Source organism: Camelus bactrianus, chromosome 25 (genome assembly GCF_048773025.1).
Source record: "Camelus bactrianus isolate YW-2024 breed Bactrian camel chromosome 25, ASM4877302v1, whole genome shotgun sequence".
Taxonomy (NCBI): Eukaryota; Metazoa; Chordata; class Mammalia; order Artiodactyla; family Camelidae; genus Camelus; species Camelus bactrianus.
In genome coordinates this window covers 38,269,056-38,295,958 of record NC_133563.1, presented here as the reverse complement: position 1 = coordinate 38,295,958, position 26,903 = coordinate 38,269,056, and the positions used below count along the sequence as shown (strand labels likewise).

General features: G+C 58.3%; 1 protein-coding gene across 22 annotated transcripts; it reads left to right on the top strand.

The window, feature by feature from the left end:
- The first annotated feature begins 473 nt into the window (after positions 1–473).
- Positions 474–26,785, top strand: LOC123618602 (uncharacterized). 22 transcript variants are annotated; one of them, XM_074352758.1, is made up of 23 exons: positions 475–600; positions 705–866; positions 11,003–11,133; positions 12,789–14,175; positions 16,653–16,885; positions 17,716–18,233; positions 19,345–19,540; positions 19,659–19,791; positions 19,942–21,326; positions 21,417–21,539; positions 21,769–21,887; positions 21,960–22,119; positions 22,185–22,276; positions 22,437–22,671; positions 22,813–22,975; positions 23,061–23,212; positions 24,591–24,754; positions 24,843–25,086; positions 25,292–25,590; positions 25,661–25,987; positions 26,057–26,174; positions 26,309–26,448; positions 26,567–26,785. In XM_074352758.1, the coding sequence occupies exons 10-23, from the start codon at positions 21,462–21,464 to the stop codon at positions 26,673–26,675; spliced, it is 2,400 nt and encodes a 799-aa protein (XP_074208859.1). In that variant the 5' UTR covers positions 475–600; positions 705–866; positions 11,003–11,133; positions 12,789–14,175; positions 16,653–16,885; positions 17,716–18,233; positions 19,345–19,540; positions 19,659–19,791; positions 19,942–21,326; positions 21,417–21,461; the 3' UTR covers positions 26,676–26,785. The 22 variants fall into 22 exon arrangements, 18 of the variants coding, with proteins under 18 accessions (XP_074208867.1, XP_074208864.1, XP_074208865.1 ...); XM_074352757.1 differs by having other exon boundaries at positions 17,716–18,407; XM_074352762.1 differs by having other exon boundaries at positions 17,716–19,540; positions 19,942–20,065; positions 21,060–21,326.
- Positions 26,786–26,903: the final 118 nt, after the last annotated feature.

The window sequence follows — 26,903 nt, the reverse complement described above, 5'->3', positions numbered from 1 at the left end:
TGGTGCCGGAGGAGACGCAGGGGGCCTGGGGAACAGGGGTGGTGACGGCCTCACAGTACACCCCTCTGGGGGAACTTGTTTAAAAACAATCCCTGTGGTGCCGTGTTTTCAGGAGCAGGTCTCAACAGTGAGAAGCCCTCCACGTGCTCAGGGGGGCATGACCCGTTTGCCGCATTCTTGGCCGGAGGGTCAAGTTGGCAGTAAACCAAGTAACACAAGTTACTTCCAACGGGTGAGATGTTCGTGCACTGGAATGAGCAGAGGCTAAAACGAACAGGAAAAGGTGCGACGTGGAACATCAGGCACCAGCAGCACATAAGATGGAGAACGCAGCCTGAGTTAAAACCCCGTCACGCCCTTGTGGTTTCAGGACGAGCGCAGGTTTTATTGACTGTGGACTTTGTTGAACATTCACTTTGTTAAAAATGTAAGGAGAAACCATTAAGAGAACAGAAATGCAGTGGTCAGAGTAACTGAGGAGGCTTCAGCGAAGGGATCATTACCGAGCGGAAGCTGTGGGCGGGTAGGGATGTGCTTCTGCCCGTCCTCCCACGTCGCGCACCCGGGCTGGGAACCCCTGACCCCGTTCTGCCAGGACAGGTTCTCTTTTCCTTGTTTCCGGCGCGGTTCGTCTGCTGTTTATTTGCCTGGCTGTGGAGTCCCCAAGTGATGACTTAGTGTTTCAAATTTTATTGTCAAAACAGCTGAACCTAGCCAGGGAGCACATGGTGCTGGAAAGTTCTGGAGCCGGTGCTGGTCGCACTCGAGCTGCCTGCGGGCACAGCCTGGCCAGGGAGATGGTCAGGCACCGCAGACGGCTGGGCTCTCAGTGCTGGGCACAGGCTGAAACGTGGCCAGAAATTTTGGTGAGTGTCCATCGATCAGGGACTGTGGCAGTGCAGGCCTCTGGCATGAAATGAGCCTGTTGGTCCTGGGCTGAGGCCTAAGGGGACGTGCTCACTGCGGCAGAGAGCCTGGCCTGCGTGGGTGGGTGGGGGGTGGCCAGGCAGGAGGCAGCTTCACACACCCACATAGCACCATGTCCATTGTCTCTCAGTGGCAGCCCCAGTACAGGTGGGGCCCCCCTGGCAGCACTGGCATGTCCTGCTTGTTGGTGGGCAGGCAGGACCCCGGTGTCCTGTCCCCCAGGCTCTCAGCCCCATCCCGTTTGTCCTCCAGGGTCCAGGGACAGCACAGTCCCCAGGCTCCTCCCCAGGCTCAGCATGAATGGGACATCCTGGTTTTCCAGGGCCTCAGCCAATTTGAGCTGACCTCTGAGTTCAGCGCATATCACAGCTCCCCAGCAGTCCCCACCCTGTAACCAGCTGTACGTATGTTGGGCCCTGGACTGGTGGGGTGAGGAGGGAGTAAGGACCAGCTCTCCTATCGAGCAGAGAGGCTGTCCGCTGCTGTGACTACAACTGCCTGGGGCCGAGGGCAGGAGTCCCTGGAGGAGGCCTGGCCTCCTTGAGCCTTTCCTCTGGGCTCTAGGACCCAATGGCATCACAGCTCCCATCTCCACGGGGTCCAGGAGATGGTGTCTGTTCTGTGGTACGAGGAAGCATCACCACACCAGACATGGGCCCCCAGATCCAGAACAACAGCAGCTGATCTTAGTGGCCTCCTCAGGGCCTGGCCCCTGTGATCTCTCGAGAAGTGGCGTTTTGCTCTGGTATCCTCTCCGAATGTGAGGCTTTACATATTAGAGATGTGTTTGAGAGATGAGACCACCTGTGTATCAACAGAGAAAGTAGCTGCTTAAATCCATGAGTTAAAAAAGTGTGAATTGCTCATCGTTAGAAAATATGGGGGATCAACTTAGTACATGTATTTTTTAAAGTTGAGAAGTAAAGGGAAAGAACCCTGCACTGGAAGCCAGCAGAGAAGGAAGCTCGAGGAATCTGTCTCCCCTCCTGGGCAGCTCACTGGCAACACATGTCTGGTGGAACTATTATGGAACCATGGAGTCTATTGAAGGCTTGCAACTTCTGGGGGAAGAGTTGAATGGTAAATTGTGGTAAATTTCAGTTAACTTCAGCTCTTATCACAGTAGCAGCTGCCCACCCCCTACCTCCAACCTCGTGCAGGCAGACGTGCAGGCTTGCACATGGCTTGTGGGAGCCAGTGGGCAAAAAAGGACCCTGTCCTCCAAATACTGAGGATCTGTGCTTGGATCACTGTTTGTGCCTTCTGACCGTGGAGGGGCAGACAGAGGGTGGAGGCTACTGTTGGACCTCCCTGCATTGTTGTAAGTCCCTCCCTCTCTAGTTGGCACCCTTCCCCCTTGCTTCATTTTTCTCTTTTCCCCTCCTTGAGAGCCAAACATTAAAGACTAGGACATTCAACAGCAACTGCATCTATGAGGAGAATTAGAAAGTGACCACGCATGCCCAGAGGAGGCACAGGCTCAGAGAAGACCTGAGAAGACCTTACACTGGTCCTTGGCACAGAGACCATCTAAAAATAGTAAGAAGAATAATTTAAAAAACAAAACAACAACAACAACAACAACAACAAAAACCAGCAAACCCCGGGGAAGGGTGACAACCTGATTTCCAGAAATAACATACTATCAGATTCAAATGTCTAGTTTTCAATGGAAAACTCACAGAACATACAAAGAATAGGAAAGTATGGACCATTCAAAGGGGACAAAAAAATCAGCTGTCCCTGAAAAAGACCTGATGGCAGATATACTAGATGAAAACTTGAAAGCAGTTATCTTAATGATGCTCAGAGAACTAAAGAAAGATGTAGAGAATGTCAAGAAAATGATGTATAAATTTTAAAACTGGAAATAGCAACAAAGAGATAGAAAACCTAAAGAGAAACCAAAAGAAATTATGGAGCTGCAAAGTACAATAATTGAAATGAAAAAATCAGTAGATGAATTCAAAGGCAACTTTGAGCAGGCAGAAGAAAGAATTGGTGAATTGAAGATAGGACACTGGACATTGTCATCTTTCAGGAATAGAAAGAAAAAAGATTGAAGTGAACAGAGCCTGAGAGAGTTGTGGGACACCATGCAGACCAACACACGCATTGTGGGAGTCCCAAGAGGGGAAAAGAAAGAGGGACAGAGAGACTATTTCAAGAAATAATGGCTGAAAACTTCCTAATTTGATGAGAGACATGAATATAAACACTTAAGAAGATTAGTGAACTCTAAGTTAAGATGAACTCAAAGACACCCACACTGAGACATAATAAAATCAAACTTTCAAAAGCCAGAAACACAAAGAGGATGTTAAAAGCAGCAAGAGAGAAGTGACTCATCACATGCAAGGGATCCTCAGTAGGACAACCAGCAGATTCCTCATGAGAAACTTTGGAGGACAGAAGGCAGTGGGCAGGTATGTTCAAAGTGCTAAGAGTGAGGGAGAAGCTGAGGATTCCCAGACAAACACAAGCTGAGACAGTCAGTCACCACTAGACTTGCCTCGCAAGAAATGGTCAAGGCTGAGACGAAAGGGTGCATCGACAGAATACATGAACATCCCACGTGGTTATCGAAATTGGTGCAAAGAGGGCATTGGACAAAAAATTAACATCCTTTCGTGATAAAAACACTCAACAGAAGTAGCAGAAGAGAACTACCTCAACATAGTAAAAGCCAGGTATGAAAACCCCACAGCAAGCACAGTGTTCAGTGGTGAAGGACCGAAGCTTCTCATTTCAGATCAGAACAAGACAAGGATGTCTCCTTCGTTATTTCTATTCGACATAGTACCAGGCGCTCCAGCCGGAGCAATTAGACGAAAGAAAGAAATACAGGGCGGCCAAATTGGAAAGGAAGAAGCAAAATGATTCTGTTCACAGGTGATATGATCTGATACGTAGAAAAACCTAAAATCTCACTCGAAAATCAGTTATAACTAAAAAAAAAATAAACTCATCAGTGAAGCAGGAAAAAGCCTGCTCACAAAAACCAGCTGCATTTCTATGTGCCCATAACAACATTCTGAAAAGGAAATTTAAAAGCAACTTCATCCACAATAGCAAGAATAAGAGAATACTTAGGAATTAACCCAGGAGGTGAAAGGCTTGTACAATGAAAATTAAAATAATTGCTGGGAAAAAAAAGGAAGACATAAATAAATGGAAACACATCCATGGTCATGTGTTGGAAGGCTTAATGTTACGAAGATGTCAGTACTACCCAAAGTGATCGATAGATTCAACGCCGTCCCTATCAAAGCCCCTATGGCAATTTTTGTGGAAATAGAAAAACCCATCCTAAAGTCATAGATAGAATCTCAAGGGAGCTCCAAAAGCCAGAATGATCTTGAAAGAGAAGAGCAAAGCTGGAGCACTCACGTACCCTGATTTCAAAACGTACTATGGAGCTATTGCAATCAAAACAGTATCATACTGGTGTAGAGACAGACGTGTAGGCCAAAGGAATGGAACAGACAGCCCAGAAATAAACCCACATATATGATAAAATGATTTTTCCTGAGGGTGCCAAGACTATTCAATGAAGAATGGACAGCCTTTTCAACAAATGGTGCTGGGAAAACTGGGTGTCCACATGCAAAAGAATGAAGTTGGACACTTACCTCACACCATGTACAAAACTGACTCAAAATGGATCAAATATTTAGTTTTAAGGCCTAAAACTATAAAACACTTAGAATAAAACAGAATAAAAAATGTACAACTTTAGATTTGTCAGCAGCTTCTTAGTTATGACACCAAAGGCACAGGCAACAAATGAAAAAACAGACAAATTGGACTTAGTGAAAAGTTAACCTTTTGTTTATTGAAATGCACCATCCAAAAAAGCACCCACAGAATGAGAAAAACATTTGCAAATCATATAGCTGGAAAGTGATTAATGTTCAGAATATGTAAAGAACTCCTAAAACTCAACAACAAAACAAACAACCCAATTCAACAACGGGCAAAGGACTTGAGCAGACAGTTCTCTGAAGAAGATGCACGAATGGCCAGTGAGAACACAAAGGACGCTCAGCGTCACCGGTCATCAGGGAAACGCAAGCCAGAACCTCAGTGAGGTAGCTCCTCACAGTCCCCGGGCGGCTGCCGTCAGAAGAGCAGGAACAGCAAGTGCTGGCGAGGGGCTGCAGTCCCTGGAACGCTTGTGCGCTGCTGGCGGGAGTGTGAAATGGTGCGGCTGATGCAGAAAACAGGCTGGTGGTTCCTCAGAAAATTAAAAATTGATATAATTATCCTATGATCCAGCAGTTCCAGTTCTGGACCTACACCCAAAAGAACGGAAATCAAGGACTCAAAGGGACGTTTGTACCGTGTTCATAGCAGCATCGTTCACAATAGTGGGAACACGACAGCCACCGAGTGCCCGTCGATGGGTGAGCGGGCAAGCAAACGTGGTCTGTGCGCACGATGGGAGGTCAGACAGCGCAGCCTCAGAAAGGGAGGCTGTGACGGCCGAGGCTGCGGCACGGATGAGGCTGGCGGGTACTGTGCTCCGTGGCACGGCCGGTCACAGAGAGACCGGTAGCATGTGGCTCCACTTACACGAGGCACTTCGAGTCAGAGTCACAGAGGCGGGATGGGCAGCTTGTCACCGGGGGCTGGGGAGGCAAGAAGGGAGAGTTGCTGTTTAATGGAGATCATTTCTGTTTTACAACATGAAAAGAATCATGGTCATGAATGTATTTAATGCCACATAACTGTACACTTTTAAAAAATGGTGAAGATGATAAAATTAATGACATGTATATTTTACCTCAATAGCAAAAAAGGAAAAAAAGGAAACAATTACGAAAAATTGGAAACTACTTTAATATCCAAGGATTGGATAATTATTGAATGAATTATTAAATTGAAAAAAAGAATCAGGCACCTCTCCAGCCTTTGCTGTGCGAACTGCCGAAGCAACAGCAGGAGGGGAGCTCCTGTCCACAGGGACGGGCCAGCCAGCGAACAGCCTGGGGCCACGGGTGACAGTGCTGCCGTCCTGCGAGACACCGTGGCCACCCCAGGCCTCCTGACGGAAGCCCACGCTCCTGGCAGACTTGCCAGAAACCCAGCTGATTTCACCACAGTCCCATTCTGGTCCATTTCAGAGCCTTCTGGGGGGCGTCCCCCACCCACACAGCCAGGGCGCTGCCCAGAGGGGCACAGGCAAGGGTCTGCCCGGGAGGGGGGGGCCGCGAGCCAGGGGGAGAAGGAGGCGGAAGCCGGGGGGCGCCGGGGAGCCTTCTTCCCCACCAGCCTTCGCTCTCCGCAGGCCGGCCGAGGGCCTGGCCTGAGGACCTGGGTGGGGCTGTGTCTGCCTGGAGGGAAGAAAGCCACTGGCCGTCTGGCCGTCCTCTGTCCCCCTCTCTCTCCACAGAGGCTCAGGCCAGGCAGGAGGAGGGTGGCCTGCTCTCCCCGAGCGGCTCAGGGAGCACCCCCTTGAAGCAGGCACCGCGCTGTCACCTTCTCGTTCAGGCAGTGGTCCTTATTCCATTGCCATGTGTTTCGGCTGCGGCTCCGTGGCCCCCCGGCAACGTTGGTGTCAAAGGTGGGTGTTTACTGCGAGGTCCCCACCAGATGGCAGCAGTGTCTCGTTCTACCCAGACGCGGTCTCTCACCGCAGTCTTCTGGCAGGAGGAAGGGAGTGTGGTGCTTGGTCTGGGAGGCCCCACCGCCGCTCCCAAGGAGGACGCAGTCCGCACCAGAGGGCCTGACGGCCTGGCGGCGTCTGAAGCGGCCTGTGCTTCCCGGCACACGGGCTGGCCGGGTGGAGCTGACCAGCGAGTGTCGGAGGGCGTCCCCCTGGGGACGCCAAACTTGGGACAGCGGTCTTGAAACCAGTCCTCCTCAAACACAGATTTCTAGTCCCCAAACAGCAGGCACGGGCAGGAAGCCTTCCTCCAGACGGCGTGAGCGTTAAACATCTAGAGCCGGATTACTTCATAATCTATGATTCTCAAAAGATTATGTGTTTTGCTTTTATCTCAACCTCTTTGGGCGTTAAAAAAATCAACTGATGAAGACTTACCTTAGCAAGCACGAAAATGGGATTTGCACACCGGTAATAATATTGAGCGTTACTTTTGTTTAAGTTTGAAAAAGATAACCTATGCTATGGCATAGATGCTATGTGAAAAAAATGTACGCTGTGTACCGTGGTCGGCGGCTTATACACAGGCCCTTCCCATTTAATGTGAGGAACAGCCTCCTAAGAATCAGACAATCTCCACAAAAATGCCAGGAGTGTAAGTGGGAAGAATTATAAAGTAACTGAAAACCGGTGAAACACACCCGTGCAAGGCACACGCGTACAAGAGTGTGGAAGGTGCTAAGCACATTGCTTCCCGCGCGGTGACGGCCGGGCTGCGAGGAAGCCGGCCCTGTGCCCACGCCGGCGCGGGCTGCCCCTCGGGCTCCCCAGAACACCCTAACCCGAGCACGGCCGTCCAGCCACCGGGCCTGGGGTCGGGCCCAAGAGCTTCCTCGCATGTTCTTTAAAGTTCCCTTACTGATGTGCTTGCCTTGAGGGGATGTAACTCTAAAATGTTCCTGTATAAATGTTGCTGAAGAGAGAACAGATACACGCATTCTGTGACGTTAGGTCCTGGTAGCCCTGAGGTGTTTAACGGCAGAAATGTCACCTTGTAGGTGTTCTGTGGGCGAGGCAACTTCTAGGGTCCGGAAGACCCTCCAAGCAGCTGTCCACGTGGAACAAGGTGAGTGGTTTCCATCTGGCAGAAGTCACAGTGTCGTTTCACAGCGCGACGCCAGGTCGCTTATGCAGGAACCAGTCCTCACGGCAGATGGTGCTGCTCATCACGTAGGACGAGCACAAGGCTGCACAACTAAAGCTACGGCAGGTGGGGTCTGCGCGATGGTTCTGAGTGAGGTGACCGTGCGGCCCCTAGAGCTGTCCCCACTCCGCCCCATCCAGTGCGTGGCTGACGGCACTGCCCCCGCCTTGTGGTCAGGTGGGACCGGGGGACCCGAGTTGGCCAGTGAGGTATGAGAGGAAGGGTCGGGGGACATCCTCACACCAGAGCACTTAGCTCCCAGCGTGAGGCCTTCCGCAGTTCTCTTCTGTGAAGCCGGGCCGGCAGCAACGCTACGGGTCCTGAAGTGCAGGTGGCAGAGCAGAGCTTCCAGCAACGTCTGCCGTGTGACGTGAGTGAGAGCAAGCTTCCGAAAGGGGCCAGGAAGCGACACCGGTCTCCATAAACCAATGGCAGGGAAAACAACGTGGTATAGACACACGTGGGAATGCTGGTCAGCTTTTGAAAAGAATGGAGTTCTGATATACGCTACAACATAGCTGAGCCTTCCGGTCATTTTGCTGTGCGGAATAAGCCAGACACAGGGGGACAAGCCCTGCCTGAGTCCACCCACGCGAGGTTCCTGGGGTAGTTAAAGTCCTGGAGGCGCAACGTGGAACGGTGCTTACCAGGGGCCGCAGGACAGGGCATGAGGACTGACTGTCTGATGCGGACAGAGTTTCTGCATAGGACGATACAAAAAATTCTGGAGATGGATGGTGGCAACGGCTGCACAACACTGCGAATGTGCCACTGAGCTTGGCATTTAAAAACGGTAAAAGTGGTAAATTTTATATTACGCATATTGTAACACAAAGAAAAAGTTAAGGAATCAAGTAGAAATTACGGAGTTGAAAAGTACAACCATGGAAATAAAAAGTTCACTCAAGGGGCTCAGCAGAAGCACCAGTGAACTTGAAGGTAGGTCAGCACAGGTGGTCTAGTCTGAGAAGCAGAGAGAAAAAGAGAGACAGTGAACAGCACTTCAGAGACCTGTCAGGCACGGCTGAGTGACCCAAACCCTCATCACAGGAGTCCCAGGAGAGGGGGCAGGCGAAGAGGCAGGAAGACTATTTGAAGAAGTAAAGGCCAAAATGTGCCAGATTTCAAGAAAAACATGAATCTGCACACCAAGAGGCTCGATGATCTCCAAGCGGGCAAATTTGAAGAGATCCGCACCTGCTTACACATAAATTCAGCTGCTGAAGGCCAAACACAGAGAACCTTGAAAGCAGCAAAACAAGGTACTCATCACATACACGAACTTCTCAATCAGCCTAACACCCAGTCTCTCATCAGAAAAGACGCGGCCCAGAGGGCAGTGGGACGACGCGGTCGAAAGCTGGAAGGTGTGAAAGCGTAGCGCAGGGACCCTGTCCTAGCAAAGACGCCCTCCAAAAGCGGAAAGCGGTCAGGATGCTCGTGGACAAACAGGAACTAGAAGACTCTGTAGGAGTGAGAAGCGCCAAAGGCGGTCCTTCAGCCTCACGGCCGCCGAAGGAGTCCACAGCACCAGTACGGGCGGGCGCACAGGTGCGTACGGGAGGCACTGTAAACGCAGTTTTTGTTTGTAATGGCTGTTTCTTCCTAACTGACTGAAAATGCAGCTACGTAAAGCAGTACTTACACATCTACGTCGCCATTCACAGCGCACATAAATGTGTAACTTGATAATAAACATGAAGCAGGCGAACCACAGGGACAGGAAGTGGGTCCGCGGTGTCCAGGGGCTGGAGAGCGACTGTTGAAAGGTATGGGGTTTCTTTTGGGAATGATGAAAATAGTGTGGAATTAGATGGTGGTGATCGTTGCTCAACCTTGTGATATGCTCAAAAAAACCCAAACAAACATTCAATTGTACACTTTAAGGGAGTGAATCCTATGATATGTGAATTACATTTTGAGGGAGAGAGACGCTTAGACGAGAGTGGGTTGGTTTGCAAGTAGGATGAAGAGGGAGGAGACTGTAGCTTCAGAGAAGAGACACCCGTCCCTCGGCCCTGAACAGGGACACTTTGAGTGACAGGCACCTGCCTGTTTCTTCTCAGCCTTAAATCAAGGATTAAGTCAAGGATAGTGCCACACACCCATGGTTAATCCCTCATGGATTAAGCAGGCATCTAGTTAATCCTTTCGAGTAACAACATGGCCCAAGGAAGAGACTAAAGGTCCTCGACTAGACTGAAGTCATCACGAATAAGCCAAGAAAAGCAGACGGACTCTGCAAAGCAATGTGGATCAGATCTTCCAAGTTTGTCTAGAAGATGTTCCAGGGCCGGGTGCTGGCCTGTGGATCTGACTGGAATTAGACCAATGAGAAACCCGTTAGTTTTATTTTTTTTAAAGCATTATAGTGGAGAATTTGAACACATACTGAAGTAGACAGGACAGAATAAAGAAGTCTCATTTATCCAAAGCAGCTTCAACAATTAGGAACTCGTGGCCACCTATGGGCCCTGGACCCCCGCCTTCCCCACACCCACCGTCAGCACGCACTCACCAAAGACAAGGGCTCTTGGACGGAGAGACAGTCACAACACCTTGTTATGCACAGGTAGCAGTAGCTTCAAATAATCAGCTCCCTTGCGTCTCTAAGCCCCTGCCCCCGAGCAGCACACAGACGGGAGCCATGAACACGTGTGGGGACAGGACCACTGTACGACAGGTTGAGTTCTGGGCCATTGCCCTGGATTTGCCCCCTGCAAACCGCAGTGTGGGTTTATGGAGCCAGGACGGGGCAGGGAGGGGTTGAACCTCAGGCAGGGTCAGGTCCACCGGGCTCCCCTCTGCGATGGGGCGTCTGACTCAGGACCCCTTGGACTTCCAAACTGCCACCCGCTGAAGGGCAGTGGGGGAGGATCTGGGGGCCTGGGATGCTGGCCTGGAAACGGAGGCTGCCCTGCAGAGGCCAGGCCTGCCTCCTCCACCCCACAAGCTGGGCTGCCCTCCTCTCTGAAGCCAGGCCCAGGGCGCTCGGCTGTCCATCTCTGTGTCTTAGGAGATGCATTTGTGCCTAAGGGTCTGTTGCCTTTTTGTCACGTAAACAATGACATCGTTTGCCAGTAACCTGGGTTGCGTCCGTGTCTTGGCAATTGTAGATAATGCTGTTCTGAACATTAGGGTGCTGGTATCTTTTTGAATTAGTGGTTTTGTTTTCTTCAGATATATACCCAGGAGTGGAACTGCCGGGTCACATGGTAAGTCTGTTTTCAGGTTTTTGAGGACCCTCTGTACTGTTTCCACAGTGGCTGCACCGGTTTACCAGCCAGCGGCACAGAGCCTAAGGCAGAGTCACCAACACCGAAGGCCGGCCAGCTAAAGTAAGCACACCTGGGGGAGAACAAGGGCCGCGACCAGCAACAGAGGCAAGAAGCAGGTTCGTTTTGGGAGAAGAACCAAAGGCAAGTGTTGTGCACGGACAGCAGGGCGGGTGGAATCCAGGAGGTGGGGCCGGAGCGGCCGGCGCAGCCGCGAGGCAGAGGCCAGAGCGATGCCTGGCAGTGGCCGTGGCACAAAACCCCAGCGCTGGGGCCGGGGCAGCAGGAGGTGCGTGTGGAGAGACCACGGAGCTCCATCTCCAGTGTCACAGGGAGAGGTGAGGGCTCTCCACCCTGCCGCGGCGCTGACCTCGCCCATCCTGGGGAGTTTCAGTGGCAAGGGGAGGGCGGACCAGGCCCCGTGGACCCCACGCTTACCCCTTGCGGGGGCACTCTGGGAGAAGCACACTTGGGCAGGTGGCCCTCAGGTCTGGAGGCCCAGGGGCAGCTGGTCAGCCCAGGCCTGTGCAGCGTCGGCCCCCCAGGGGCGGGTGTGTGGGGTCAGGACTCTGGTCTGTCGCTGACTGCCGTGGGGGCCGCTGTCGGGGCAGTGGAGGGGTCAGGGCGCAGTGAGGGCAGAGACCGCTCCCTGCCCAGGCTGCAGCCACCCGCCACCTCTCCAGCGGCTTCTGGGGTTCTCAGTTGGTGGTTCCTGGAAACCACCCTTCCCTTCTTCTTTCGGGAGTTTCTCCGGGGTTGATTTTGGGGGAGGGGTCAGCAGCCCCTTGGGGCAGGCGAAGTTGCTTAAGGATGTGAGCAGCCCCTGCCCTGAGGGGCGAGTGATGGGGGATGAAGGCAACTGGAAGGGCCCAGAGCCGGTTCTCAGCGGGCTTGGTGGGTGGAGAAGGCAGGGAAAGTCACCCCTGCAGCCTGGCCAGTCTGCCCTCCCCTCCGCCTGTGCTGGAGGCCCCCCAGGCTCCCTGTGGCTGGCTTGTCAGCCAGAAGACCCCCAAACCAAGGTAGGCAGGCAGTCCCCAGAGCCTCACTTGATGGGGTGAGAACCCAGGACCAGCTGCAGCAGCCCTGCTTCTGCCCCAGGCCTGGGCCCCTTGATTTCAGGGGTGCGGGGGAGCCCCGAGGGAGGGCAGCACAAGGACGCCCTCCACGTCCTCTGCCTACCATCCAGAGGGCCCAGGGAGGAGGGAAGAGGCCCACGCTGGGCGATGGTTAGGTGCTGGCCTGAGCAAACACTAGTTCCCGGACCTGAGCGCTTCCTGGGGTCACCGGGCAGGGGAGGCTGGTGAGATCGGGTGGTGCATTAACGTCCTGGGGCTGCTGGAACCAGTACCAGCAACTGGGCATCCCCCGACAGCCTCCAACAGGGACACCGCCCTTGGCGCCCCTAGTCCCGCAGCTGCCAGCCCCGTCCTCCGCCTCGGTTGTCGTGGGTTTTCCCCGTGCGTCTCTAATTCCTCGTAAGGATGCTGGTCCCCTTGGGTTAGGGCACTCCCTACTCCGTACTCAACTTAATAAACGACGTCTGCAACATTATTTCAAATAAGGTCACACTCTGAGGTCTGGGGGTTAGGACTTCAACACATTTGGGGGAGACACAATTCGGCCCATTGTCACCTGTGGGTGACCCTTCAGGTGGTGGGCCCAGTGGGCTCGTGCGCCAGATGGGTCATGACTCCCGTCCCAGAGTGGGTCTAATGACATCGGCGCCCCTGCCACTGGCCTGAGCCGAGGGTGAAAACCCCCTTCAATCCTTCAGCATTGCAGCTGCACCAGAAGTGGTGGCCTTGGACAGTGACCGGAGACTGTTGGGGGCTTAATCGGGCGTCTCCAAGAAAACTTCTGGAACACCGCAGACAGAGCCCAGGGCCAGGAGACTCTCCTCTCCTTCCAGTACCTAGGCAGATCCAGGACTGTCCCCTCCGCCAGGGCTAGGGGCCCCTCATGCCCCTCCTGAGGACCAGTTCCTGGAGGCTCGGGACACGCAAGCTCGCGCGGGGTTGAGCAGGGCCCTCACACGGCAGAGTTGCTGCTCCGTGGCTCCTGCCTGCTGGCTCCATGCCACGCTCCCCTTCCCCTCCGCAGACCTGGGGGTCCTCCCGAGCAAAGAGCACATTCAGGGCCCCTTTTGCGCTTTTCCAGTGCAAACGCAAACAACACAAACACGTCCTTCCTCCGGCTAGTGGGCTGAGTGGCGGCCCTACAGTGTCGTGCTCCATCCTAATCCCTGCTGCCTGCGGCCGTGGCCTCATTTGGGAGAAGCGTCTTTGCAGCGTAAATCGATTAAGGGTCTGGAGATGAGGCCATCCTGGATGATCTGGTGGGCATTAAATCTAAAGACAGGTGTCACTTAAGAAACCCACAGAGGTGAGCAGAGGAGAGGCCACGTGAAGACTGAAGATGGAGGCGGAGACAGAGGGACGCGGCCACGACCCAGGGGCGCTGGGAGCCCCCTGAGCTGGAAGCGGCAGGAGGCACCTCCACCAGAGCCTCCTGGAGGACGCCCTGACTTTGGACTTCTGGCCCTCGGATCTGTGAGAGGACAGATTTTGGTCGTCTTAGGCTCCAGGTTTGTGGCCACGTGTTGTGACGGCCCCCGGAGTGAAAACGCCCTCTGTCCTTCATAAGAAGCGCAGTGGTCAGGCTGCTGGGCCTCGGCTCTCTTCTCAGGGACCACAGGTGGAGGTCTCTCCACAGCTTGCCGAGTCTCCCGGCCTTTCCACAACTGCCTGGTGTTTGGTGCTGTGGACAAACTGTGGTTCTCAATCAGCCCCCATTGATGTCTGAAGCATCTCAGATCTCCTGCCCTCACCAGCCAGGTGGCACTGAGTAACCCCAAATAAAGGCTTTGCTTAAATGCGCAGGTGCACCTGCAGGGAAATCCCCAGAATCAGCTACGACCACAGCCAGATCACTTGTGATTTTGCTCAACACTGCCATGTGGGCCCTCATAGGGTTATTCCATTTCACACCCTGGGAGAGACACAGCTGGAAGGAGATTGCCTTTTGCCCCTTGGCCTTCCTCTTCTTCACTTTTGGTGTGTAGATGTGACAGCTGGAGCCCCGGCAGCCTTCTTCTGATCACGAGGATTGAAGCTGCAGCCAAGAATGACAGATGAGAAACACAGATGGAGCCTGGGTCACAGGTAACTTTGAGGAGCAGTGTGCCAGTCTCAGACGGCCCCCCATGGGCTCATTTCAGGGAGAGGATAAACTCCCTACTGTATATAAACCACTGTTCTATTAGTTAGTGGCCAGACCTAGGAGACATGATCTGGGTGAGTTTCTTTGGAGGCTGTCACCACTCCCTGGCCCACAGTCTTGGAATCCCCCATCCAGCCATCACTCAGCCCTCTGGGGCAAGGTCTCCCCTCTGCTCACCCAGCACTCCCACCTCCCTGACCTGAGGGAAGGCAGATCCTGGGAGCCCTCTGGACAAAGATGAGTCCTTCGCATGAAGCACGGTGGGGGAGGCGGGGCAGGGCCTCAGGGCAGTGATGGGAGCCGACTGAAACCACGGCCTCAGCTCGGTGGTGTTTTGATCTCGACCTCTGTGCCTGGGTCTCATTTCTTAATTAGCTTCCACTCAAAAGAAGGGGAGATGTAATTCCTCATCACTGGGAGCCCTGGTGCTTAGCACGAGCCTAACCAGCAGATTTGTCCTGGGGCCTGGGAGCAGGTGGCCGCCCCCAAGGAGTGAGGGGCCCCACCGCCCTGCACCCTGTGTCTGCCCCAAGGCCACACTGCTCTGGAAGCAGCTGGGGGCCCTAAGCAAAAAGACAATTTGTTGGGAGGACAATGGGGGGGCCTACTGAATTGTAGGGGCTGGGGAAGGAGCCTGGGGAGGTGGAGACCAGAGGTGGCCCCAGAGGTGAGAGCCAGGGACGGCAGTGGACCCTCCGTGGTGGCCACAGTGCCACCAGCCATGTGCCTTTGCTCACCTGGGACCAGGTCCTCCAGGCCCAGGGTCCGGCAGAGAAGCTGACAGTCCAGGCCCAAACCACATGCAGAAGGTGACATCCAGGCAGGGGAGACTGGAGCTGGTGGGCTCCCTCATCCGCTGTGGGGGTGGGGGACAGTCAGGGGAAGGGGCTAGGCACCAAGCAGCGACACGTGAGCGACGCTCCAGACGAGCACCTGCCCTTGGGCCCCCAGTGGAAGCGGGTTCAGCTCACTTTACCCAAGGGTCTCCACGCCTGATTGGACACACTGATTCAGCCTGGCACTTTGGTGACGTCTGGGGATACGGTGGCAGAAGTGACAGAGCGTCTGCAGCGAGGGAGAAAGACTTCAAGCAAAGTGCTGTGAAACGAGGGCCGCTTCCTCCCCGAGAACCGCGTCTGGCTGTGGTGCGCGTGTCCCACGGGGAGGAAACCCTGCCCTGGGCTGGCTCCTGGGAACGGAGCCCAAGGCAGGGATCTGGGTGAAAGCGATTTGTCAGAAAAGGCAGTGGGGGTGGGGAAGAGGGGCCGGAGGGGCCTGTCCTGTGAATTCTGGGGCAACAGACCCATCCTGCAGGGAACTCAGGAGGCAACGAGGCCACCCCCAGGGTCTCCACCAGGGGCTGGGGGCCGGAGGATGGCCCTTGCCCTGAGCAGTCACTGACGGAGGGCTGCCCAGGGGACTGCAGTTTACAGGCACTCTGGTCTGGTCTCACAGGCCGAGCAGGCTCGGGAGCCCAAGGGCCGAGCTCCGACAGCAGGTGCGAGGGTGCTCACCGTGCCCACGTGCGAGCGGAGGAGCCGGGGGTTTGGCGGAAACTTGGCTCATCTCCTTGCCTCCCGTGTTCAGTTCACCCCTTGCCCACTCACAACTGTGGCTGGTGTGATTTCTGAGAAAAAACCAGAACTCACAAGAGCAGGGTTAGAGGCGAGCCACAGCCCTGAGGCCACATTTGACTGCGACACCCTAACTGACCCTTATCTTCCCCTCCGTCCCGCATTCCCATCTGCTTACCACTGGCCTGGGGGCCTGCCGGGCGGGGGACCAGACCTCTGAGGCTCTGAGCCCCTGGCTGCCACCCGTGCCTGCTTGTGTGGGGGCTGTGCTTGCCACGGACGGGCCCAGAGCACCGGTCACCCTGAGGGCCCTCTAAGCTGCAGGTGCGCTCCTCAGCCCAGCCTCCCTGAGATGGTCCTCAGGCCCAGCTGCTCCCAACACAGTGGTAACTCCTTTCCTTGCCTGCTGGTCTGTGTGGAGCCCAGAAGACCAGGGGCGTCTGGTAGCTGTCAGCGTGGTGGAACCCCGACTGTCTGCAAGCAGACTCCCCCTGGAGCCAGGGCCTCTGGCCCTTCAGAGCCTGAAGTGAGGGTGGAAGACCCGACTCCCAGGAGGGCCGTGCGGAGAGCCCGGCCCCCAGACCCACGTGACCGAGCTGGAGGGGTGGAGAGAGGGTGTGCGTCGAGACCCACACCTGGCCGCAGAACAACGCCCAGCCTCGGGGTGGGAGCGCTGAGCTCCCCTTGGCTGTGCGTCCCGGCGGTGGCTCCCCCACCTCCGGGCTGCCGGCTGCTGCGCTACGAAGGTGACTGTTGTGGTGTCTGCTTTGCCATGCATTGGGCTCCTTGGTTTGAACTTATCTTACGGAGGGGACTCTGGGACCCAGGAGTGCATTCTTTTCCAGGCTGCGTGCAGTTTCCATTGTCTCGAGGTGAAGAACAGCGCACCTGTGTCGCACGCAGGCGGTCTACCCTCCCGCCCCGTCCCCATCTGACCCTCGGGACCCCGGGCACTGCCGCACACAGAGCACTGCACTGGTCCTCTACCACGAGGACGCCGTGGTGGTGGGACCGAGTGACATTCTGCTTGATCCATCTGGACGCCTCCCTGTCCAGGGCTGGAGAGAGCCCAACAGAGGTGAGCAGGGAGGCACTGCAGACACGAGGAACGGCAGGTGTGCGAATGCCACACAGGAATGGAGGGGTGGCGCTCAGGGCGCGTGGCAAAGAGAGGGACACAGAAGGGCTGTCGGCCTCTAAGAGCCTGCTGAAGACTTAGGTCCTCACCCAGGGTGACAAGGAGCCCCACCGCCCAGTGGCTGAGGAGGGGCTGGGCAGCCGCAGCGTCAGCGGCCCATCTGTTGGACGTCAGACGTGCTCGGGGTGGACTCAGGGCTCCCTCTGGTGCTGCCTCGCACTCTGAAGCCACAGGAAGCTCTTAGATTCTGTAGCTTTAGGCATCTGACTGGTAGGACCTCGGCCACGAACACAGGTGTGCAGGTGTGACGGCGCTGGCCTTGGGCCCTAGGTTTGTGCCCTTGAGCCCCAGCCCCGACTCGAGACGCAGTCACCTCTTCCCAGGGGACCAGCCCTCGAGGTGATTGCCCAGCTCCCCTGGATCCCAGCCCCAGCAGGCCCAGGTCAGCTTCCCACGGTCGGCCCCCCAGTCCACCAGCACCTTTCCTCCCTTCCCTGGTTGGTGCGTGCCACTCCTGCCCTCCTCTGGAAACTGCCCCTGCTTCCGGCCAGGGCATCAGGGTACTGTCTGCATCCCCAGCTCCAGGGATGAGCAGGGTGACGGTTCACGGAGGTGCGGTGTGCCAGTCCCCTGGGGCTGCCGTAACAAGGGACCACAAACTGGGCAGCTTAAAACAACAGGAATGTGTTTGCTCTCAGTTCTGGAGGCCAGATGTCTGAATCGAGGTGTTGGTAGGGCCTCCCTCTCTGAACCCTTCCTGCCTCTTCCAGCTTCTGGCATTGGCTGCCAGCCCCTGGTGCTCCTCGGCCTGCAGACGCATCACTCCAGTCTCTGCCACCGTCATCCCTGGGCATTTGCCCCTACACAGCGTGCTCACATGGCTCTCGGAGGGCTCCAGTTGTTGGCTTACGGCCCAGCCTACTGACCTCACCCTAGCTTGATCGCATCATCTGCAAAAGTCCAAATAAAGTCAGACTCACGGGTACTGGGGTTAGGATTTCAACATATCTTTTCTGTGGGCACAAGTCAACCCACAACAGCTGGTCAGCCAATGACAGTCAATGAAAGCCAATGTGACTTTTCCAGAACTTCTGGGAGAGAGGCAAGCGCGTCCCTCTTTCCTGCTCTGATGACGTGAGCCTAGGCTGACAGCTGTGCCACATGTGGCCTGAGGATGTAGCCAAATGGCAGAAAGCAATGCCGAGAGGAAGGAAAGTAAGCCGTGTGAAGGTTTGATCCCTGGATGGAGCTGTTCCTGAAGGCGCACTGCCCCGGTCTTCTCATACCTGTGAGCTGCAAACCCCCTTTTCTGCTTAAACCACCTTCTCGAGTCTTCTGTCACCAGCAATCAGAACAAAGTCAGTGGATGAGAAACTGGTACAAGGAACAGGCTTTGCAAGGTGTGGCCTGAGTCCAAGTAGGGCGGGAGGCGTGGAGGCCTCTCCCCTCCCCCAGGAAACTGGTGAGAAGCTCGGCCAGGCAAGGAGCAGAGCGCCGTACCTCCCACCCCACCCTGCCCCGCCGCCCTGTGTTTGTTTCACGTAGTGAGAGGCTGGGTCAAGGGCGGGGGCAGGTGGGGAAAGTCAGACACAGCCCTCCAGGGGGTGACCAGCAGCAAGGCCCAAGGCCAGCAAAGAGATTCTGGGAGCCATTCAGTGCCCAGGCAACCCCCAAGCCACGTGCTGAGGTGGTCAGCTCTGCGGTGCTGCCCACGGGAGGGGCACTTCCCTACATGACAGCAGGTCAGAGGAATGCGCAGTGAGGCACAGGCCATGGGGCGGCAGGCATCATGGCTGCTTCTGTCCAAGGGGGATGTAATGTGTGCCCCCTTGGCAGAAGCCCCAGCCTGGCTCAGGTGGTCCTTTCTCTCCGGCTCAGCCTTGGCCACAGAGAGTACAGCCTGGGTGTGGCCACATACCCCTCTCCCTGCCTGTCCTGGACCACCACTCACTGAGGGGTAGGAGCTGGCGCAGGCAGGGCTGGGCTGTCCTTAGCCCAGGTCGGGTGGGACTAGGCCCCAGCTTGTGCAAAGGCCCAGGGGCAGCACAGAGAAGGGGCCCTGGGACAGACAGCACACACAGCTGTGGGCGCTAGCAAACCTCTGTCTGCCGTGTGAGTGAGCGGGAGTGTGGGTGGGGCCACCGGGCTCAGGGCCTGCCGGTCCACATTGCTCAGTTATGCTATGGGGGCCCCAGTGTGGACAGAGGGCCACACAGGGGGCCCAAGCTGCCAAAATGAGTGAGATTGTCCATGGGGCTGCTGGGCAGTGTTACTGTCCTCGTCGAGGAGGAGCTGGGCTCAGCCCAGGACCTGGGTCCCAGGTGCCTGATGAGAAAGGTTGGAGGTTTCCCCAAACCTGCTCCCAGGACCTCCCAGGCCTCTGGTCTCCCACTTCTCAGTCACAGGTCCTCGGCCAGTCCTGTGGCGCCTCGAACGGAAGTCTGACCCAGCCCTGTCCTGCCTTGGACAGAAGGATGCACGCATGGACCAGGTGTCAGGGGCTGGAGCACCTACTTGCCCCCTCCCCATGGGAGGCTTGGAGAAGAGTGAGGAGAAGGGGCCGGAGGGGGCCCTGTGAGGACACCCTGGCAGCTGGTGGGCAAGAGGGGGGGTCTGTGTGCTGGGTGGGGCAGGCCTGGGGGTGGGGGCTGAGACCGGAGCAGGAAGGGCAGGGTGGGCTGTGCTGGAGGGTGGGACAGTGAGCCCCTCCCAGCAGAGACGCCTGGTGCGCAGAAGCGTCCGCCAGCCTGCCCCGGCCTGTCCGCCCACCCCACCCAACACTTTCTGATGGAAAGTTCCCAGGGCAACAGCAGCACAAACCCCGTGGAAAAGACAAGTCTGGGCAGGTGAGTGGTCACAGGCTGGGGCAGGAGGGCCCCGGGCCTCCCAGGGTACTACCTGCAGACAGCTGAGGGTATCAGGCCAATCCCCCAGGCTCCCCCAAAAGGCTAGGATCCCCTCCCTTGCAGACCTGACCTCTGGCACCCCCTCCCCAGGCAGGGCCAGCTCCTGGGAGGGCCCGGGGCCCAGTATGGCGTGGACATGGGAAAGTCCCTGGCTTGCCTGCCGGACACAGCCTACTCCTTGGTAGAAGCCAGCGTCGGGTGAAGGAATGAGTAGGTGAGTGAAGGAATGAAGGAACCGGCCCACACACGTGCCTGCCTGACCACCCCACCACAAAGCACGTTAGGGAACCGTGAGCCAGCAGGAGTCCGGGAGCCCCGCTGTAGGGAGTCACCCCCTCGTCCAGCAGGCCTGTGAAAAGAGCTTCCAGGCTGGAGGCAGGGGTAGCTAAGTCCAGGCCGGGTGTGGCCAAGGTCTGTGGTTCCCAAAAGCAAGAGCCAGCCAGTGTGGGATGTGGGGAAGCCTTGGTGGGGGGTCCAGGCCCTGAGTGGGGGCTGGCTGGGGGAGGAGGGGTGGCCTGTGAAGGCCACGTGGAAGTTGGGGAAGATGCAGCCCAGGAGTCTCGGGGCCTGCCTGAGGCTGCAGAGGAGGAGACGGTGGAACCCAGGGATGGTTCTGCAGCCTCTGGCTCACTGATCCAGCCAGAGGGGCTCCCTGAAGAGTGTGCTCCATGCCCTATTTCCCCCGATCCCCCATCCCCGGCCCCACAGCAGTGCAGGGAGGCTGGACAGGGCCTGGGTGGGTAGTGAGAGGCCCCGGCCTCTGTCCGCTGTGCAGGGGACTTGGGGGGAGGGGGGAGGCTCCAGCACTGCAGCCCCTTCCCCAGCCCCTCCCCCACCCTCATGGCTGAGGCCGGGGACCCGTTTCCCAGGAAACAGGTGGCGGGTGGGAGACCAGGCTAAGAGAAGAGTGCTGGGCTGGCGGCTGGGCCGCTCGCTGGGCCTTGGGCTGTGGTTGGCCAAGCTGTGTGGAGAGGGAGGGCTGGGGCAGGCACACGTGGCAGAGGCGGCAGTGGCTGCCTCGACCATGCAGACTCTTAAGGGCAGGAGCCACTAGGAGTGACGCTCGGCGGTAAGTCCACAGGGGACCCCAGCCCCAGCTCGTGTGCAGCAGTGTGTGAGGGGCCGGGTGAGTCGGGGCTCCACCACCCTGCCGTGAGTCCCCCTGTCCTGCCACAGCAGAACGCCCTCCGTATCCTGCCCTCCTGCAGGCTGCGTGGTGCCCCAGCTGCCATGGGAAACCCGGTCTCGCGACTGGGCTGCCTGGGGGAGGGAAGGAGGCGCGCCGGGGCCAGCCCGAGGGCCCAAGTGGGCCCCTCCCTGCCGGCAGATCCCTGGGGCCAGCCCGCACCAGGGATCTCCTGGGCCCGCTGGCGACCCGTGCCGTGGAGGTGACAGAGGTGACAGAAGTGACAGAGACGGTGGTGACAGAGGCTGTGGAAGTGGGACCCGTCCAGCCAGGAAGTCAGCCAGCCCTGGTGAGTCAGGGCAGTCCCAGGGTGGGGTGAAGGTCAGGGCTCAGCACCCCACAGCCCCAGCCCCCCGTCGGAAGTGCATCCCTGTTGTAGGCATCCCCAGGGCCCCTGGACACTACTCGCAGCTGGCTGGAAGGCATGGAGGAGCTTCAGGCCTCACAGGGACCCCTGGCCCCTGACGTCATGGTGGCTGTGGCCCAGCTGCGGGAGCAGAAGGTACAGGGTGTGCGGGGCAGGGCCGGGTGGGCCCCTGGCACCCGCGAGTCCTCCGTTGAGCCTTAGGCTGAGCCACTGGCACACAGAGAAGGCCTGCAGACCCTCTCCAGGGCAGCAGGTGGGGAAGGATTGCAGGCTCGGGGAAGGGAAGGCCCCCAGAAGGGGCAGCGCTGGGGGCTGGGCAAGGGTGGCAGCACCCTTCGCCCAGCCCCATGCCCATGCCCGGTAGCTCCTCCGGCGCCTGCTGGAGGAGAGGGCGCTCCAGGTGGAGTTGAGGCTGCAGGAGGCGCAGAGCCCTGGACAGCTGCGGGCCCGGTGGGATGGCCTGGTGCAGCGGGCAGAGGCCAGGTGAGGCCGTAGGGGCTGGGCGGATGGTGCTGGTGCAGGAGCGCACCACTGACTGCCCTGTCTGCTTCCCAGGTGGGGGCTCCTGGAGCAGCTGGTCCCCGCGGCGCGGAGCTTCGAGGTGGCCCATAGCGCCCTCTTGGCTCTGCTGACCCCAGGCGAGCAGCTCCTGGCTGAGCTGTGGCAGGACCAGCTGGGGCCTGAGGGCTGCAAGGGGGCTGTGCAGCGCCTGCAGGTATGGCCCAGGGACCAGGGCGGGCCCGGGGGCTGGCACGGGGCTCAGTGGGCATGTGTTCACAGGGTGTGTGCGAGGGGGCTGCGGCCCGGACAGAAGGCCTGGAGAGGGCCCTGGAAGCTGGCCAAAGGCTGGCAGAGCTGCTCACGGGTGAGTGGTGAGTGGAATGAGCAAGGCAGACAGCACTCGGTCTCACGTTTGGGGACCCCCGGAAAAGCCCCTCCCCAGTCCCTCCACCCCTGCCTTGGGGCACAGTCATGCTGCCACCTCAGCCCCCAAGTGTGAGTCCCTCTTGGCGCCCACGTCTCTGACCACAGCCCCCACCCCCCGGCGCCGGCTGCAGAGGACGAAGCTCTGCTGGTGAGGGGACAGCTGCAGCGGCTCCGGGAGCGGGTGAGGCTGACCGGAGAAGGCGCTGCCCGCGCCCGGCAGAAGCTGCTGCAGGACCTGGGGACAGGGTCCTCTGAGCCCTCGCCCCTGACAAGCCCGGCAGCCCAGCTGGAACCAAAGGGGGCAGCCTCTGAACATCGAGGGCTCGAGAACCAAGAGCAGGTGTCTGGGCCTGCTTGGCCCTCCCCACCCCCAGGCTGCAGGAGGGGCTCCACCCTGCCCCGTCCTCTCTGACCATGGAGCAGGGGTGGCTGGGGTGGGTGTGGTGGGGGCTGCCTGAGACAATGCTGCTCTCCCCACAAGCTGAGTGCCTGGCTGGCACCCTGGACGGAGGCCCCTGGCCAGGCGGTAGTGGACACAGCGTCCATTCAGGAACCAAACCCCCCACCGGGTCCCGTGAAACCTACAGGGGTCACTGTAGAGAAAATGCGAGGCCTGGCCTCAGAGGTGGGCTCAGGGACCCCAGGTGTGTAGGCAGCCAGGGCTGGGTGGGGTGGGGGCAGGGTGCTGTGACCAAGCTGTGGTCTCAGGGTGCTCCTGTCTCTCCTCAGCTGTGTTCCGGAAAGAGGTGGAGCTTCTGGGAGGGTGCTGGTCAGAGGCTCAGAAGCAGGACACTAGGCTGAAGGCTATACGGGGTCCGGTGGAGCTGGCGGCCAGTGAGGAGGGGCTGCAACCTGAGGGCAGCTGGGCCCAAGCTTTGCAGGTGCCTCAGGAGACTGGGAGGATGGGGGACAGCTGGTCCTGGAGTCCTGTGGGAGGAGAAGGGTGACCACAGAGAAGGCTACCTGCAGGCGGTGCAGGTGCAGAGGAGCCCTGCTCCCTTGGGGGTGAAGATGGTGCGTCAGGGAGGTGGACAGCTGAGCGGCAGAGTTGACCAGAGGGGTTTCTGAGGCAATTTCCTGACTTGGCTCCCAGCCCCCAAGCAACCTCGAGTCCCCATGACGAGGCTGCCCTGCTCTCCAGGGGGTCAGGGCCAGAGGTCCAGGTACATCTGGCCAGCCAAGGACAGTACCTCTAGGGACAGCACTACCCAGCCTCTAAGCTGTGCTGGGTAGGGACACAGAGGACCAAGGGGTCTGGACACAGCTTCTACCTCCTCTGTCAAGGGGCGCTCCCAGCTAGGACCATAGTGCTGCTCATGATTCCTGCTTAGGAGTTACTGGGAAGAAAATACCTGTTTAGAGCAAAATATAAAGAAGTTTAGTTCTCAGGTAGAGATTGGGCATCTCTTCTGGTTTACTGCCACCTCCTGACCCAGCCTGGGAGCCAAGGCTCTGCCTTCCTCCCCTTCCTCCTCCTCCCATAACCTGGGAGAAGCTGGGGCTTGCACGGGGCAGGTTCAGGGTTTTCCTCCTGCCCTGAAGTCCAGCTCCCCTGCCAGGTTTAGCTCTCGGATTCGGGACTGCTATGCGTGCGGCTCCTGAAGGAGCCCCGCAGGCAGGCCAGGCGGCTGTGGAGGCTGGAGGCGCTGGGGCGAGGCTCCGCAGGGCAGGGAGGGCTCCTGTTGAGGGCGAGGAGTGAGAATCTGCCCAGGCTCTCTGCTGCAGACTCCAGCACGCCTTCTTCCTGTCCCTTCACATCAGCTTTCTCTGTCTGTCTGTGTCCTAATCTCTCCTTTCTGCAAGGACACTGATCAGAGCCCATCCTACTGTCATGCGCCTTGCCTTAACCAATTCTGTCTGCAGTGACTGTATTTCCAAATAAGGTCACCTTCTGAGGAGTTTGGGGGTTAGGACTTTAATACGTGAATTCAGGGGGACACAATTCAACCCAGAATAGGGAGCCCCCTGCTGGCTCTTTAGGCGTTTCCTTCCCCCAGCCCTGAGTGCCCAGCACAATGGTGCCAGCTGAGCAGAGGCTGTGTTCCCCCACTGACCTGCCCTGAGGCCAGGTCACGGCAGAGCCTTCCTGCCGTGCTGGCTGGGCTAGTGTGTGCCACGCCTCCTTTGCTTCTGGAGGGACCAGCCTCAGGCACTAGTTGGAGGGGTTGGAGGGTTCAGGACGTGGCAGGCACCCAGGAGGAGGGCAGAGGCACTGGCCCTCTCGGAGGCAGGCAGTTGACATGGCTCCTCTGATGACAGGTTTTCCCGTGGGAGCTGTGGGGAGAGTGGACCCTGTCAGCATCTTTGCTGTGGAGGGAACCAGCCCTACCAGGAAGGGCCACCGGCAGGGGCACCTGCCACCTGGGCCTGCTGCTGGAGCCGCAGGGCTGCCGGGCTATGGCGTCCAGCTCCACAATAGAGAGGTCAGCCTGCCACCCTGCACCCTGCCCCCTGCCCACCCTACTCCTGCCCGGCCCTGCCCCTGCTCACTGCCGCCCACCTCTGCACTAGGCCGCGCGTCCTGGAGGGGACGGTGATGCTGGCTGCCCCACGCTTTGCGGAGGAGCTGCTTACGCTGCCCACCAGGCTGAGCCAGGCAGAGCCCCACGGGCCCAAGCCAGGGCCTGTGGCCAGGGGCTGTGGCCGGCACAGCCACCTTCTGGACCAGGCTGGGGTCGTCATGATGGCACTGCTCCCGGGGGTCCTCAGGCCCCCCTCCTTGCACCAGGACTCTGAGTGCCCCTCTGACCTGCAGGTGCTCTGGGGGAAGGAGGGCAGCCTGCAGGGGCTCTGGGTGCCCAGTGGCCACTCAGGCAGGGACACCAGTCTAGGGGCCGGGGGTGGCAGGTCAAGTAGTGGGCAGGATGGGGCATGGGGGGGGCTCACCTCATCAGCCTCCCTACACCCCCCACCTACACCAACTCCCTGAGGCTCCTCTCTGCTCCCGCCCTGCTGTGCAGGTGGTGCAGGCCCGGGGCTGGGGGCTAGAGGAGTGGCCTGTGGCCCTGGGGGCTGCTGGGCTGAAGCCCTGGACCAGAGCTCCAGGGAAGGCCCTGACTCTGAGGGACCCTGGCCAGGGACAGCCTGAGGACCTCAGGAGCAGGACAGTCACCCGGGCGTCCCTGGGAGGGCTCCTGGAAGACCTGAGCTGGAGACCACCACAGGGAGTGGGAGCCACACGGAGAGGAGCCGGAGGGACGAGGACCAGTGGGCATGACGTGGGGAGGGGCAGCCACGCACAGCCCCCCACCTCGTGCAGGTGAGCGGTGGGCACACCCGGGCACAGAGAGAGATCCAGGCCCAGCCAGTCTCACACTGCCTTCTCACAGCGAGGAGCTGGCACGCACACGGGTTTCATGGCTCGGTGGCCATGCTGCCTGCAATGGCTTGGCCACAAGCAGCACCAGCCCGCCTCCCAGCAGAACATTGTGGACAGTGGCCAGTGGTCCGGTGAGCAGGGCAGGGGATGGATGCAGTTGCCCTGACCCATCTTGGGGGAATGTGGGCCCATACCAGAGCTCTTTACTCTGTTGGGGTCAGGGCTCCCCAGCGGCCAGCAGCAGCCACACAGTATGGCCAGTGTGGTGGATGTGGACAGGGACAAGGACACAGGTGGCCAAAGGACAGCTCAGGGTCCAGGAAGCCTCAGTAAGCAGGTGTGCACATGGGCTTGGGTGGGAGTGAGGGCAGAGCTGTGGTAACTGACCCCACACCCTCCACCCCAGAAGCCCGGACCCCCACCCCCTGTGCCTGCTTAGGTGTCTCGAGGTGCTCTCATGGTCCGTGTCGGAGGTGGCTGGGTGGCCCTGGATGAGTATCTGGTCAAGTATGACCCAGGCAGAGGTGAGGGCTGGGGGAGAGGAGAGTCTAAGTCCCCAGGGCCCCAACTGGGGGCAGAGGAGGAAAGGTCTTGGGCCCTGACCTTGGGGGACAAGGGGGTACCTGCTTGACCCTCTCCACCTGGGATCTCTGGGCAGCAAAAGGGAGGACCAACCAGAAGATCCATGAGCGATTCCTATCATGGGCTGTGGCCCCCAGCCTGCCAGCCCCTGCGGTTGTGCCTGAAAGGCTCTGGGCCTCCATCCTCTGCACCACCGGGAGCCCCCTATCCCGGAAGGTGGGTGCTCGGATGGGCATATGAGAGAGGGCCAAGGCTCTCCCGGGTGGACAGAAACCTCCTCTGAGCCCAGGTGGAGGGGCTGGACCCATGGGGTAAGGCCTGGTCATCTCTTCAGACAGACTGGAAGTGTGCTGGGATCAGAGACCCCATCTCTTCCACGGCCAAGGCTGAGTAGGGGCACAGTGTCACGGAAGGGACCCCTGAGGACTCCCTGGCTCTGCTGATTTGGGACTATGCAGCAGCCAGCCGGCTCCAGGGCAGAGGGCAGACCTGGCGGAGGGAGGGGAAGCGGGTCAGGGTCAGTGCCTGCTCTATGGCCTCCCTCGGGCAATAAAGTCACCTTTTGGAAAGCGAAACCACCGCTGGCAGGTCCCCATTTCCCTTGCAAACTCCATTCAAAGGCCGTCAGGGCGGGCAGGACGCACCCGACCGCCTGCGTTCCTTCGCGGTGA